Source organism: Arachis stenosperma, chromosome 3 (genome assembly GCF_014773155.1).
Source record: "Arachis stenosperma cultivar V10309 chromosome 3, arast.V10309.gnm1.PFL2, whole genome shotgun sequence".
Lineage (NCBI taxonomy): Eukaryota > Viridiplantae > Streptophyta > Magnoliopsida > Fabales > Fabaceae > Arachis > Arachis stenosperma.
Window position 1 is genome coordinate 17,884,610 of NC_080379.1, and position 15,475 is coordinate 17,900,084.

General features: G+C 34.7%; 1 protein-coding gene across 1 annotated transcript; it reads right to left on the reverse strand.

Moving 5' to 3' along the window:
- Nucleotides 1-390: 390 nt before the first annotated feature.
- Nucleotides 391-12,316, reverse strand: LOC130969250 (uncharacterized). Its single transcript, XM_057894896.1, has 18 exons — nt 11,732-12,316; nt 10,962-11,508; nt 9,472-9,723; nt 8,771-8,862; nt 8,065-8,275; nt 6,705-6,886; nt 6,376-6,597; nt 5,880-6,052; nt 3,823-3,916; nt 3,647-3,703; nt 3,437-3,568; nt 2,679-2,750; nt 2,463-2,576; nt 2,088-2,249; nt 1,874-2,002; nt 1,642-1,743; nt 917-990; nt 391-823 (listed from the first exon to the last, which is right to left on the reverse strand). The coding sequence occupies exons 1-18, from the start codon at nt 12,233-12,235 to the stop codon at nt 451-453; spliced, it is 3,492 nt and encodes a 1,163-aa protein (XP_057750879.1). The 5' UTR covers nt 12,236-12,316; the 3' UTR covers nt 391-450.
- Between the last annotated feature and the right edge of the window lie 3,159 nt (nt 12,317-15,475).

The window sequence follows — 15,475 nt, forward strand, 5'->3', positions numbered from 1 at the left end:
GTTACTAATTATAAATATATGAATAATTTCTATTGAGCTAATTATATTAATATTAAAGTCTTCTATTTACACATCTTATATTTAGTATACCTTTAATTTATTTTACAACACTTAAAACAATCATGATTTCGAAACCTATTTACCTTTTTTTTCACATGTAGAGAAGGAGCTCACTCCAAATCCCTCTGATAATGAAAATCAACTTGATATTGTAGATCAAAATTTTAGCTTCGTATATAAGCAGTGAAGCCATGCAATATGCAGTGCGAAATAGCAACTAGCTATCTGTCCTGCCAAGTGCCAAAGAAGGCAATATGTGTGTACTGAATATAATGGCACATATATTTCAAATACAACAGATTCCCCCCCCCCCCCCCCCCCCCCCCGGCCCCTCCTCTTTAATCTTGCTTTAGAGGTTTGGAACATTGGATAAATTGAATTGAATTGAATCTATAAATTTCTTTTGAATTTCCCTTTCAATGTTTCTGGTTTTGAAACTCGCTTAGAGGCATGAGTAGCTGCTTTATCCTTCTCTGTATTTGTCAACTTTACTTTTCTCTTCACACCACTTTCAATGAGACTTTTGTGCTGACTTTTCTTGAACATTTTACTTCCTTCTTCCTTTCCTCCATTTGAATTTCTATCACTAGAATGCCTACTTCTCTTGACTAACCTTAAGCCATGGTTGCTGGTAGTAATAGACTTATGGGGTTCATTTTCACTTGGTAAGTCCGACTCAAATTTCTTATCCCTCTTTCTCTTTTTATGCTTAACCAAAGTAATACCTTGGGTATCTGAACTTTTGGGCTTCCTTGAATTTGGCCTACACAAAAAGAGGATAGGACTCTAGTTGAACTTCCAAGAAACAATAAACCACCTTACAAAATTAAATTATTTCACAGAAATTAGAACATACCCTTTAGCAGATGAATCCTCACGCATATTTTCTGTACCATTGGAGGTTGTCTCACTTGATTTACCATGTCGATTCTGCATGAAAAAGGCACCATGACAAATTTTCATTGGACATGGAAAAGCAGCTACTGATGGACCATTTACAAATATTACAAATTTTAAGAGCGCTTAAAATCAATTAAAAAGTTGAAATAATATACAAATTTCCGTAAGTTACAACTCATGAATTTTAGTTTCAAAATAAAATCTGCCTGCCTTTTCCCTTTCATGGACGTTTTTCTTTTTCTGAAGTATCCTGATGTTCTATGTTCATGCAAACTATGACTCACAAAGCAAATTCACACTATCAATTTCTTCAAACAACCTTGCTAGCTTTCATCCAATATGTACATATTCAAGAACAAGTCACCTCATAAGAGTTATGATATAAAGGAGAGAAGCGGGAAAACAATAATCAGAGGAACAAAAAGGCATCAATTGCCGAAATCCACTTGGTAACAATTTTTATAGTTCAGAAGATAACACCCGGCTTACAGATTGTGTAATGTCTCACTCAAGCCATTTCTATCCTAATAAAAATCTAATCATTCAAATTGTCAATCTTGGTGTGAACTTTTATGCCCCGATGTCACAAACATTCATACTTAGGCATGTGTCAGTGACATATGGCCTATGGCTAGGTACAGTACTGTCAAATTCTTTTAATATAAATACTGAAGGAGTTACCTCTAGAACTGTCTTGAGAAAACTCTGATATTTCTCTGGGGTAACCCGTTTGACAGCAGCAGAACTACACTTCCGTAATAATATTTCAAATATGACAGTGACCTGTATAAAATCAAGAACATATTCTTTATTTCTAGCAAATTATACAGATGAATCTGTTCATGTTGTGCATGTGTATGTATCCGACCACACCATGTGTACATTGGAATTTAACATTAGAAATTACACATGCCTTTGATCTAAAATGATGTCTAGAAACAGATGACCAGGGGACGATTGCAGTAATGATGTCTGAGAGAAATTGCTGCAACTCGTTTGCTTGTAAAGAAGATACCATGACTTTTACAAAGCCCAAGACAGCCTGTTGCAGTTATAAGATTAAATTCAACAATAACGGAAAGATGACCAAGCACAAACTGATCTTGAAAAAATAATAGAACACTTACCTTTATTATTTCCACGTCTTTGGTTTGCAGCAAAGATAAGAAAGAAGGGACAAGTTCAGGAACAGAGAGACAAAGATTTGTATCCTTATATACCAATACAGAGAGCGCAGACACTGCTCCGCTTTTAATGTGCGGGGAAGAACCAGAAAGATACCCCATGATCTGTATATTGTTGAGTATTATGTCAATATATATTCCATAAAAAAATGCACTTACTCAACTCCAACTCTTGCATCATAAAATTTTGTGAATGCAACAACTTCATCCAGCACACACAGTATGAATGCTACATTGGCTGCTTTAAACTTTTTAAGCAAGTGATTTTCTAATAAAAATAAGCAAAATAAAAGTATCACTTGTATAATATGTACTTACCATGTTGACCAGTTTCTGATATGGTTCAATAGGATCAACACCTGATGTGTCCCTCAAGCTAGAACTAATATTCAAGAGTAAATCATAGGCTGCTTTTCTAGCTTCATCACTTCCCTACAGGGTTCAATTGGATGAGTTAGCACAACAGCTACCACCCCTGCTCATTGACTCAATACTGAAGTCAATAAATGTGCATGCCATGTACTTTATACTTACATCTTTCAATGTGAGAATGATTTCATTAAGAATAAGGAAAGCCTTTGAGTTCTCATCTTCCTCTAAACTAATCTGCATAATACATATAAAGAAAAATCAATTTGATTCAACGAAAGTCAAAAAGAAACTTTCTCAATATGCAAGCATGACTCAGGCTTATTGGTTAAGAAATTTTCTTTATATATATATATGCATCTGCCAATAAGGAAATAAATGTCGTCTATATCAATTTCCATTAACCAGACAAATAAACAGGGCAATTGAAAGATTAGAACTTGGTTATGAACAGCACCCAACCAACACTCTACAAATTTTATTTTCTTTTGGTTTTATTTTATTTAACATTTTTTTTTTGCGTGTGTGGATATGTGCTTTCTTTTTTCTTTTTCTTTATCCTTTTTTTTTGTGGGAAGGGTGTGGTGGGGGATTAAAAGATAAATATAATTAATAACAGAAGATGACAACAAATCCTTTTAATAACAGCAGAAATAAAAGCCTACATCATACATGTGGAGCCATGCAAACCAACTAACTGATGCTCTGTTCAATGTTGACTCCTTAAGATAACTGACATTACTGGTATATACATCCACAAGATACTAGAAGCATAACATACAAATTTTGAATAAAAGCACTATTATTAGCAAAAATTGGATAGAAGTTGGAAAAATATCATTAAGACACATCTTTAATGCCGTGCTATAATTGAACAAAACCATGAAGCCAATGATAGAAAAATAGAAAAAAGGGATTCTCACCTTCATTGTGCGAACCATCAGAGAGTGGAAACAAGTATATCGACTTCTAAGATATACAATATCAGTTGAAGGCTTTAGACTGATCAATAAATCGATCAGCTCTGTATATCGAGAAGAAGAAAAGGCATGATCCTGTGTCATTTATCAACAACACTCAGATACATAAAATAAAACGTAAATGAAACAGAAAAATCTTGGGCAAATGCAGACCTCCAAAATTTTGCTCAAAGTGTTGTATGCTTCACAATGAACGCTCTCATCAGTTGTCTGCATATTAAAAGTGGATTTCCCTTTGTTCAGAAAATTATATAGGATAGTCAAATGAATAACTAAGACGAATAATAATGGAAGAAAGATTATAATGTACTGCTAAATCTGAGAATTACCTGGAACGACTGTACTGCTAAATTATATATTAACTCTATAAGATCATCCTTGGCTCCTTCAACAAGACAGGATGCTATTTCCAAAATCAAACACCTGAGCAAATAAAGAATTCTTGACTTTTACCAGTTATATAATAATAAATTGAAAAACAGGAGCTAATTTGAAGTGTATGCACTTAAGGATTCCTAAATTCTGCAAGTGAAATAACAACAGTTCAATATTTCATAATTAAACATTTTCAGGAAATGTAGCAGCTCAATGACATTCTCATCAGAAAACATATCAGGTTAAGAACAACTCCTGTTCATTCAATCCAGTTGATAGCATAAATATTGCTACAAACTGCAAAGGACAGATAACGGACGGAGTTCTTGGATCAGTATTACCAATCAATCACTCCATTGATTTCCTATGTGTTTCCATGACATGATTCTCAGTTTCAAAATGGTTCATACATAATCTTCTTCAAAAGGGAGTATTTAACCTTTGTGGTCAACAGGACAATTGCTAGTTCATCTAGTGAACTAATTCTACAGAAAAATCTAGCTGAGAAGGACAAAGCCTTGTTTTGTGGTGGAAAAAAGAGAGGGGGATTAAACAAGAAACACGTGAAAAAATACAATGACAAGAGATCCTCCTTATGAGAGGAGAGTAGGAGAAAAAAATTGAAATGTAATTCTCATCCAGCTAAAAAGATTCTGAGCTTTAAGATTTTGTATCCAAGCCCCGATAGTATACAAAAAAATTCAATCAAATTCATATGGTTTAATTATTTAAAATATTCTAAATTCTAATCAAGTTTCTATACTATACAAATCCAGCAAGGCTAGTCACCAAAAAAATAAAAATAAAAATAATAAAAAATCAAGCAAGGCTAGTCTATAAGAACTAGTCTAAGGCTAGTCTATAAGAACTAGTCTAAGTTACAAGGGACACCCAGAACTTAATAATATATCAAATGAAGTACTCCAGAAAAAGTCAACAATCACAGGACAATGCAAGAAAAAAAGTGATAGTAACTATGAGTTCACCCCAAACATAGCAGACATTGGGGCAAACAGTCCTTTTATGGCCTTCAAATCAGCAAAATGTCAATGATATTAATTAAGGGTGTGTTTTGAACAAAATATTTTTAGAATTGATTTGATTTTATTTGAAATGAATTGAATTTAAAATGAATTACTGTGTTTGGAATCAATTATGTAAAATAGGAATTCATTTGATTTACAAATAGATGTAATGATCTGATTTTACCTTTTTATCCTTTATTTACCACACAATCATCACAACCAATAACCACCGCCGCCAACGTGGCGATAACCAAACCTCTACCACCTCTTCCCGTCTCCAAACCCTTCTATTTGATATTAATACCTAAAGGGTTTAAAATGACTTTACTTTTTTAACAAACCAAATCATTTTAACTCCAACCAAATTATCTCAAAAATAAGAAGATTTGAGAAAGTGTTATAAAGCGAATTCATAGGATTTACAAATCAGTTCAATTCCTGTTTGTTTATTAATTCCAAACCAAGAATTTAATTTTGACATCAAATTAATTCTAATTCCATTGTGTTCCAAACACATCTAAGCAAATCTGTACAGGTAAAAGATTTGTCTTTACTCATTAGAGGGAACTTTGGACATCCAAAAGGGGTTATCAAGGTGGAATATCATCGTAATTAGTTAATAACTGGAGATAAGAGTTTCAACTAAACAAAACAGAGACTCCATGGCCTTTTATTTAGGCTAAACAATAAAAGATCATTATCAAGGAAGATAAATATTATGAAAAAGTTATAATTTAGAACTAGATTCCAGCACATTAAATGTTGTGGATATGAGAATTATGGAAGGAAGATAAGCAATAGAGACAAGAAAAAACCAGATAAAAGTTAAAACAAGAACTATCACCTGGCTTCAAGGAAATAAAAGACTTAAAAAAGATAGCTTGGGTAGCAATATTAGCATCGAAGAAATATAGAAGACGAATTATTGACAGGCACTATATCATCATCGATACAAAATACATGTATAAATCAAGCACTAAATTCACCTCTTAGAATAATTCTCCATTTTGCCGAGTTTGCTATCTAACACTCCACTGTCACTCGTCAGCATTTCAATGTTGCCTTCACAATCCGTAAACTTAAACTTATCAAGAAAAGAGAGAAACATCTCTTTGATCACAGAGGAATCGGTGATAGAAGCCAGGCACCCAATGGCTCCCTAACAAAAAAGAGATTAAATTAAAATTCAAACAATCCAACACTGTACTTTTTTCTCGTTACATGAAGCAAATAATGATGCAAGAGACAACAGAAGGAATCATAACAAGTCACAAACCAATGTAAGGGATAATAAAAGTAAGATACGAAATGGCCCAAGCCAGAGAACTGCTCAAACCAAAATTTCTCCAAAATTAATTTAAGAGGCCCAAGTAGAGTTCCTTAATAAATTATTGAGTGAACAAATAAGTCATGCATTTTATAGGACAAAAGAACATAAGCAGAAGTGTGGGAAAATAAGTCAAATAAGATATATTGCCTGACCTTCAAAGAAAAGCGCATCTCAGGCTGTGAAGTAATAAATAAATCTGACAAAATAGAAAGCAACTGTCTTGAACAAGATGCCAAAGACTTGATGTTTCTGGTAGCAGCTTTCTTAGAATATGCAGGTTGCACACCAAACTCTAATTCAGAATCACATACTGCGTGGCAATTTGACTCGCTCTTTTTAGGAATAAGTACAGCTTTGTTCTCATTCACAAGAACCTAGACAATGTTCAGGAACATTTACAAAGATATTCAGTTAAACAAAATATAGACATATAACCACCGAAAGCTCACAGGTCACAAGTTGTATGCAAGAGAGATGTAACCTGTAATGCCATGAAAACTTTTTCATGCATGGAGGGCTGCTTTTTAAGAAAAGAAACAAGAACATCAGAGAGACTTGCAAAATTTTGGTGAGTATCGTTTGCATGACGACAAAAACTGGGTAGCAATCCCCATAGTTCATGGGCTCGACTCAACAGATCTTCACTAATCCGTGTCTTCTTGACTGGAAAAAATGTTGAAAAACTTGCTCAAGAACTTGATATTAGTGGTTATGTCATAGAATAGGAATTGCATAGATACCAGCAAAGGGCAAGATATATGAAGTCAGAACAACAAACCATTGAGACAAATTTAGTACTTTTAACTATGGCCCCCTCCTCTCTCTTTTTTTTTCAAATGGGAAAGAAATGTCAGTCACCTTTTACAAAATCAAATTAGATTATCTCAAGAAACTTCTCTGATGTGAAAGCTGATGTCAATTTTTTCAATGAAAACTATACTGGGGTCCCTTTTTGTATTATCCTTAATAAAACTCTTTTTTTATCCCCACCTAGTGGCACAAGGCTTTGTTGTTGTTGTTGTTGTTGTTGTTGTTGAAACTCTTTTTTTATAAAAAAAAAAATACCATATTGATGTATGACAAGATGCATCAATAACAATCATTTGTCGCCAGCTGCTTCGCTATTATGGATGAGTTATTTTCACACTATTGTAGCATGAGTGCTACCGTATCAGTATTGCCAACATTTATTGGGATTAATTGTATTGACCTCCCAAGGTACTGCTTACTACACTGCCACCCATCTTGTTTATGAAAGTATACTTACTCCCATGCTATGCTATTTATTTTTTTATATTAAAAAAATTCAATGAGATTAGGGGAAGGATAATACAAAAATGGGGATACAGAATCCCCCATACAGAAACAAAACAAAACAAAAGATTAATCTATAAAGCATAGCTTTCCAATCTCTCAATATGTCTGAGAGGGGAATTCTGCTATATAGAGCATGAGATTTACACCAAAACCCATGCTATGCTATTTTCAAACGAGCATTGTGTAGGAACTGTGCAAAGATTGGGGTGTAACATGTAATATCTTATACAGATTAGGATCTAAATGCTAAACAAAAAAGCGCATATGTAATAAGTACTAAACTAATGAGATGACCAATATTCTGAAAATTTACTCTAATTCATAAGATCAAGTAGCAATAGGCTTCCAATAGCTTTTTGCTACCTTCAGTGAAGGTAACTTACGAACCACAAAACATGCTTTCAAATTTCAATTCCTCTACCAGCTGAAAAAGGGAAAAAAAAAAAAACCTGCCCATAGCACTAGGAAAATTATGGCAGAACACATTTGGACAGTCGGTATAGATGCACAAGTGGGAAGCATACCTTTGCGACTAGCCTTCTTAAAGGATTTTGCAAGGGGCACAATATGCTCCATGTAGTAAGCAAGTGAGGATCCGGTAACATATCTCTTCAAGATTGGTACTAGCCAAATATTTGAATAAGCAAAGCTGCGTTCATCAAGAGTGATAGGCACAATTTCAAGAAATCTCTCTACCCCCATAACAAAAATAGCAGAACCAATGCATTTCTGAAGCTGCATAAATTTGAAAAGATGACCTGATCAGTAAAGCAGCTCTAATTTAAACTGTAAATTGTATATAGTAATAACAGATTTCTGATAGCAACCAAAACAGAGAATTAATTAAACTAATGAACCACAGGGATCCCCCATCCCCCCCCCCCCCCCCAAAAACAACCCCAAAAAAGGGAAAAAAACCTAGACAGTTAAGTTTATAAGGCTTGGACAATGGATATAATAGGTTTTGAATATAAACACCAGTAATTGCAACTCAGGATGAAACAGGCCCAATACCTTTCCCACATCTAACAAAAACCTGCCCCACCATTTGGTCTGATCATTTTAGAGGACTTTGGCTCAAACATGTAGAGAATGGATAGCTATGTTTATTGATCTTGTGTTGGTTTTTTGCTTTTGTACCTCGCATCTTAGTTATATTCTTCACTAAAACAGTAAAAATAATAACAAAACAAAGGTATAGCCAAAATAAAGTCTTTAACCAATACTTACATGCTCATTATCAACATTTCCTCCAGATGTTTGAATCATAAATTCAGCAAGTTTAAGCACAATATTCCTCATAAAGACAACTGAGTGTTCTCCTAGAATCAAAGATTATAAGATAGTAAGAAAGGGACATGTAGGCGGTGTAGCTCTAGTGCTCTTATTTTCAGATCAATAAATTTTACTGTTGATAAACCTCAAACAGCAGTATACCAATAGCAGAGGATAAGACATTATACATTTGACAAAGAACAAATATAGAGAGATGTCAACACAATAAAGAGCTTCAACCCATTAGCACAAGTGAAAATGTTATAATATAGTAATAAAACACGCACACAAATAAACAAAAAGGAATAAGATACAGTTAAGCACTTGACTTGGATAAGGTATGTTGACAAAGACAGAATCTTCATTAATAAAAATATTTTCTTTAGATCACAAATGCAAAAGATAAACGAGACTCTAATGGCTTTAAAATAGAAATGAAGCTATCCAATCTCTTTGAATATCAGCACTCCTAAAACAAGCAAAAGTAACACCATAAAAGCAAAGCTATCTGAAAACCATTTTAAAGGGCAATAAAATACAATAGACAACAAAACATACTATATACATTAGAGAACAGCACAAATTGCATATATGGTAGAATAACATGAAAATAGATTCTTATATGGTAAGAATATATAAGATAGGCAGTTCCATACCAAGCTCAAAAAATAAAACAGATATGACGGACACAAAATGCTCAGTAGGAATTCCAGCAGCAGCAGAAATGGCATTTTCAAAAACTGCACATGTTGAATTTACTGCATTTCCTTCCATGTTTTCCTGACTACAATTATCAAATCTTTGATCCCCACTACTTGTCAAACTTTGGGGACCAAGATGATGCTTGAGCACATCCTTCAAAATACTCGAAGCCTGCACTGCAGTGTTTCCCTCTAAATTTAGTAGACCTGAGCTCAACATATGCAGCTTGAGTCAACTCAGAAGACCATAAAAAATTAGAATATATATAATAAAAACAGCATTAAATGAAAGATAGATTGCACAACAATGTCCCAATCCCCACATGACATAACAAAAAAATGTGACACTTTGATGTTAATCAGTAAACCGTAATAAATTTGTTAGAATTTAAAGTAAAATTTAAAATTCAGTCATTTTGAACTTTGAGCACATAACAAGCTAGAAAAATCCCTGCAGAGAAAGAAAAGAAGGGGGGGGGGGGGGGGGGGGAGCTATCGATCTACGTGTATCCTTGACAAAAGAAAGGAGGGAAGAGGGGCAGAAATATTAAGGAAGATTCTGTTACAGATGATACGGAGAGATCTAAATAAAAGGACACATGACAATTAGGGGTTGCTTAGGGTGGTGCAAAAACCATTCAAGGCAATGTGAATAGACACAGTGGGGGTACCAAGGCAAGAACCAGTTAGGGAAAGTGGAGTGTCTAGGCCATATCTGGCAATGGCACAAATAGCAACTTTCTTCTCCAAATCTTCCAAACGAAAGAACTTTATCGACAAGAGGAGAAAGTATTACTACCAGAGTGGAGGACATGAGATACAAAAACCATGCATGAAAGTAGACATCAAAATAGAAAAGCTTTTGACTTTTGAGTCTTTCAACAACTGATAGGTCAGCCCCCTCTAAAAGAACCATGAACGTGAAAGTCTAGAAGCCAAAGGATTAAGAGATTAAGATCCTTTATCTAGTCTAGACACAAGACAAGGAGACCCAAAAGAATTGCTAAGTCTGAGGAACTAATCTCTATCATTTAAATTTCTGAAAAAGTGGAAGTCCCAAAGGTACAGGAAATCTACACAATATACAAATTCAAGATGGGAGAAATTTGAAAAGAGATAAATGATATCTGCTTCTCACATTTTCTTTGTTTTATTTATATACGTGGTTTCTTAATCCTCATCCTACTTGTTTGAATATAGTTTGCAGTTGGTTTCTCAGTCTCTACCAAATTCTTAGTTAATACCGAAACCTAGCAAAATATCAATAGTTATATGGTCATTTTTAATTCACTGCAACATCTTATTTTTTCTGATTGAGAAGTCAGAGAAAGATTGTGCCACTGCATAAGCAGGTGAAACAAAACCGTCAAAATAAATCACCAGTACTATAGTTGATTCATTCATGATTTCTATAACCGATGGACATGAAAGAAGCATATATATACCCATTAAAGATGTACAAACTAGAGGCAGATTCTTGAACCACAAACTTGATTGTCTGGTATAAAGTGAGTCCATTGCATGTCTTAATAAGGTTGCTGCATAAACCAGAGTATCCAAGGGGTTTCTATCTCCCAAAGATACAAACGAAGCAAGAAAAACTACAATATCCTCTGTCTCTAAGTCTATATTTTGGACTCTCGAAGCTTCAAAAATAGCATCAATACTTTTAAGAACATGCCTTGCAAGCACCAAACTCTCAGCACCCAATAACTTAACCAATTCCGAAAGAACCTTTGGAATGACTTCTGCAGAAAAACAGGGAGCAGTAAGATTAACAACATTTAGTACATGAAGGACCTCCAAAAGTTCCAGTTTCAAAACTTTATCTTCTTTGGAATCACCAACAGTCCTTGTACCGATCAATTTTATCACCAAAGCAATGCCACTTTTAAGCATTGACAAAACTAACTTGCTAGCATCCTTAACAACTTTGGAGGAATGAATAGACCGGAAAACCTTCTCAAGAGACTCTTGAGCACATCTTCGTACCTAAATCAAACAAACCATACAGCAACAGCAACATAAAAATTCACCACGATAAATGGAGAAAAAATCATGGAATTATTACTATGCAAGGGAAAATGTCCACAAACAGAAAAACTATAACCAAATTCAAAATGTATTGCATGGGAAAATATCAACAAATCAATCACAAAGCACTAGGTTAAATGAAATGCAAAACCATAAAAAGAAAAACATAAGATAATTTTACCTTTGGGCGTTTGTCAACTGCAAACTTCAGCAATGTTTCAAAACCTAATTTAATAGAGTCCCAATTTTCCAAATCACAAAACCCAATTAAAACCCCCAAGCACTTCACTGCGGCCCTTATGGTCGACATACCCAACCCCTTCCCATCTCCCTCCTTGTCCAGTAGAGCGACGAGGATAGCAGCTGCGTCGCACGCCTTCGGAGCGGCGATACCACCCTGCGGAACCAAGGGAAGACCAATGGCCATGAAGGACAGCAGGGCGGAGAGCGCCGTTGGGTCAAGCGCCTCAGCAGCCAAGTCGTCCGCGAGCTCAGAGATGGCAGCAGCAAAGTACGCGGGCAGCGTGAGAGGGAGGGACTCGGCGTTAAGGTTGGAGCGCAGGGCGGCGGCGGTGGCGACGAGATGGCGGTGCTGCGGCGCGGAAGAGTTGGCGTAACGGTCCATTAGCTGCTGGCAGAGGTCGGAGCCATCTTTGGTGAGTGGCTCAATGAATTCTTCTTCCATAGGTTGCTTTGTTTGCTTACTGTGTTCGGACGATTTTGGTGCAGCTTGCAGAGCGGGAGGAGGGTTTAACCTTTTAAGTAAGGGTTTACGGCTCCAGCGACATTATTTATTCCACTTCACGCAAATTGGACTAATCTTGATAAAAAAAAAATAGTGTTTTAAGATTAAGAATACATGGTTTTATTTTTATTGTCTAAAATTAAATTTTTAGAATTAAAAGCTCACATTCTTGGAATTAATCATCTCCTTTCAAATATTGTTGATGTATTAGACACCAAAAAAAAAAAATATTGTTGAAGTATTATTATCTAATCTAACCTAATTTTAATTCTATTTTAATGAATAATCTAATTTTAATTTTAATTCTAACAAATATATTAACACAGTGTTTGGTTTAATAGAATATGGGGAGAAAGAAAATATAAGAAAAGAAAATGGAAAAAATCAAATTTTTTTTGTTTGGACCACCAAAGAAAATTAAGCAAAAATAAAAAAAAAAGTGGAGTGAAATTCAGCCAAAAATTTTCTCTTTCTCATGAGATGAAAACAGGTGAAGAAGGAACAAATAATGATACAATTATATATTTGCTCTTTACTTAACAGAGAAATCAAAATTTCCTATTTCACTTTCTTTCGAATTTGAAAATTCATCTCTTGTCTTTTATCAATTTTTACTGTCATCAGTGCCACCGAAGTCTCATCCTCATTGTCTACAACGCCATCGCGGCATCATCGTCGTCGTCATAGGTCCATCGCAACTACATCTCTTCCTTCTCAAGACGAAGGTGAAATTTTTTGTCGTTCTCGTCATTTCCCCAAATTAGGGTAATTCATTTGAATCGATGCTTTACTTTTTCAACTGAAGTTGTACATGTTTGCTATTATTTTTCTGTTTTTCATAATTATGGATTCTTTTTGAATTCGAATTGGCTTAAATGGATCGTAGTAGGAAGCGGTAATGCAAACCCATTTTTGTTTTTTGGAATGCAACTTTTGCGTTTCCTTTTAGTTGGTTCATTGTTTTTTACGGTGTGTGAGAGAGGTCTGTGTTAAGTTCAATTCATGATGCAACTGCTTTTGGGTGCAAAAAATGAATTCCCCTAATGATGTGAAATATGGCAAATTGGTACCGGTTGTGTATAATGCTTCATTGGTTGTTCGAGACAAATTTGCTACTAGTTATAATGATATAGCATTTCAAATTGTGAACTGTGATGAACTAGGCTACGTTTGTTTACAAAGATAGGGCACTGAAACAAGGACAGAGACACAAAATCGTGTTTGACAGAAGAGACATGGACAGAGACAATATGTCCAAACATTGTTGTCAAACTCGCGAGTTAACTCGTAAACTCGTACGAGTTTACGAGTTTAGGTAGTAGAATCAAGTTAACTCGGACACAAACTCATTTCTGGGTAGACTCGGGTAGACTCGGGCAGAATCGGTTAAACTCGCTAGTTTGAAGGCGAGTTAGCGAGTTTGATTTGGGTGTCCATTTTCGCCAAAACGGCGTCATTTTGGGCCAAAAAAAAGACAAAGGGCGTCGTTCATGTAATGTAATCCTAATCCCAAATGGCTAACACAGAACACTCTCTTTTCCCTTCACTCTCTTCTCCAAGCTCATCATTCTTCCCCACCATTGTCTACACCGCCACGCCAGAGGCCCGACGGATCCACTGCCGTCTTCTTCCTCGTGGTACAGCGCCGCCAGTCCGCCATCTTCTTCCTCGTGGTACACCTCCAGTTCCTCGATGAAGCTAAAGGCTAATGCTGAAGGTTCCTCGACGGTCGATGCCATCTTCTTCCTCGTGGTACGCTGAAGGCTTCACGGCACGCTGTTCCTCAGCTTTGGTCTGCGTTCCTCGCCTGACGCCTCTGTTCTCCAGTTCTAAAATTCTGCACTGCCGATCTACTTCTGCTTCACTTTCGGTTGCCTGAGCAGCTGAGCTGCCTCTCTTCTTCTTCAGTTCTACCTGAGCTTCCTTCTCCAAGGTAATTTTTTTGAACAAATTTAAATATCAATAATTTAGGTAATTGGTATGAATTCTGCCATTTTGGTTCTGAAATTAACTTTTTAAAATTTTTTAGTTTGAATTCTGGTGTGATGAATGATGAAATATGGATTAAGAAGTCATACACAAAATTGGTTATTGAAATTTGATGGACAAAAAAATTAAACTAATGCTTTAGTAAGTTTATAATGTATCAAAAAAACTAACATGTGTGGTTAAGTGGTTTAATTATTTTTTCTAAATTACTGATATCAATAGACAACGGGTTGATTGGTTCTGGACTTGTTAGTTGTTAGACGTTAGTGTTAGATACTTAGACTGTTACTTACTTAGTTAGTTGTTTTTTGTTAATGAATCTAAATATTTAAAATACTGAAACTCTGAAATGTTAGTGTTAGTTTAGTTTGTTCTTAATAGCTGCTTCTTGTAATTTGTAGTTGTTACTTGTTAGTGTTGTTTATGAATTTATCAACTTTGATAGTGGGCTAGTGGATAACTTTATAACTTGGCAATTGAAATCTGAAATCTGAATTTATTATTTATCAACTTTGATAACTTTGCAAGTTGCAACTGAATCTGAAAACTGTATTTTAGTGGATAACTCTAAAAAAATAATTTCTAATCTAAAACTTGTGAAGGATTTAAATGTGTGGTCTAGAGTACTTGTTATAATTATAGTATTGTATTAATTTATTATGTGTTTTGATGTTAAAATTGTTAAGTTTGAATGCATATATTTGAGTAAACATATATATTATACATGATATATATATATATATATATATATATATATATATATATATATATATATATATATACTTTTATAAAAATTTTATAAAAGGTAAACTCATACAAGTCTATGAGTCGAGTCTAGGTCAGCTCCATGAGTTTACCTAGACTCGCGAGTTTGACAACCTTGTGTCCAGAGACACTGGATTAGTATCTTTTGTGTCCATCCTGACAAGAAGGACACGAAGACACTAACAAGGGATACAACTTATTTTTCATTTTTTCTTACATTATTCTTGTTAGTTTTTTATAATTATATATTTTTATTGTTATATTTTTCATCTCAAATCTTTTGAATGAAAAAAATGAGAATAAATTGGAATTTCATAATTTGTTCTAGTTTATTACCAAACAGAATATAAGAGCACAAAATTGTGTCTCTTTCCCTTATGTCTTGTTGTCAGTGTCTTATCCTATCCTGTTCTCAGAAACAAATGC

What these genes read in the sequence shown, in the direction of transcription:
- LOC130969250 (XM_057894896.1), bottom strand. Translation starts at nt 12,235, where the DNA reads ATGGAAGAAGAATTCATTGAGCCACTCACCAAAGATGGCTCCGACCTC. An exon ending in TGTTTTATTTTTTGAGCTTG is followed by an intron (nt 8,863 to 9,471) that starts GTATGGAACTGC and finishes CTTTGATTCTAG; the next exon opens with GAGAACACTCAGTTGTCTTT. An exon ending in AAGTTTTCATGGCATTACAG is followed by an intron (nt 6,598 to 6,704) that starts GTTACATCTCTC and finishes AACATTGTCTAG; the next exon opens with GTTCTTGTGAATGAGAACAA.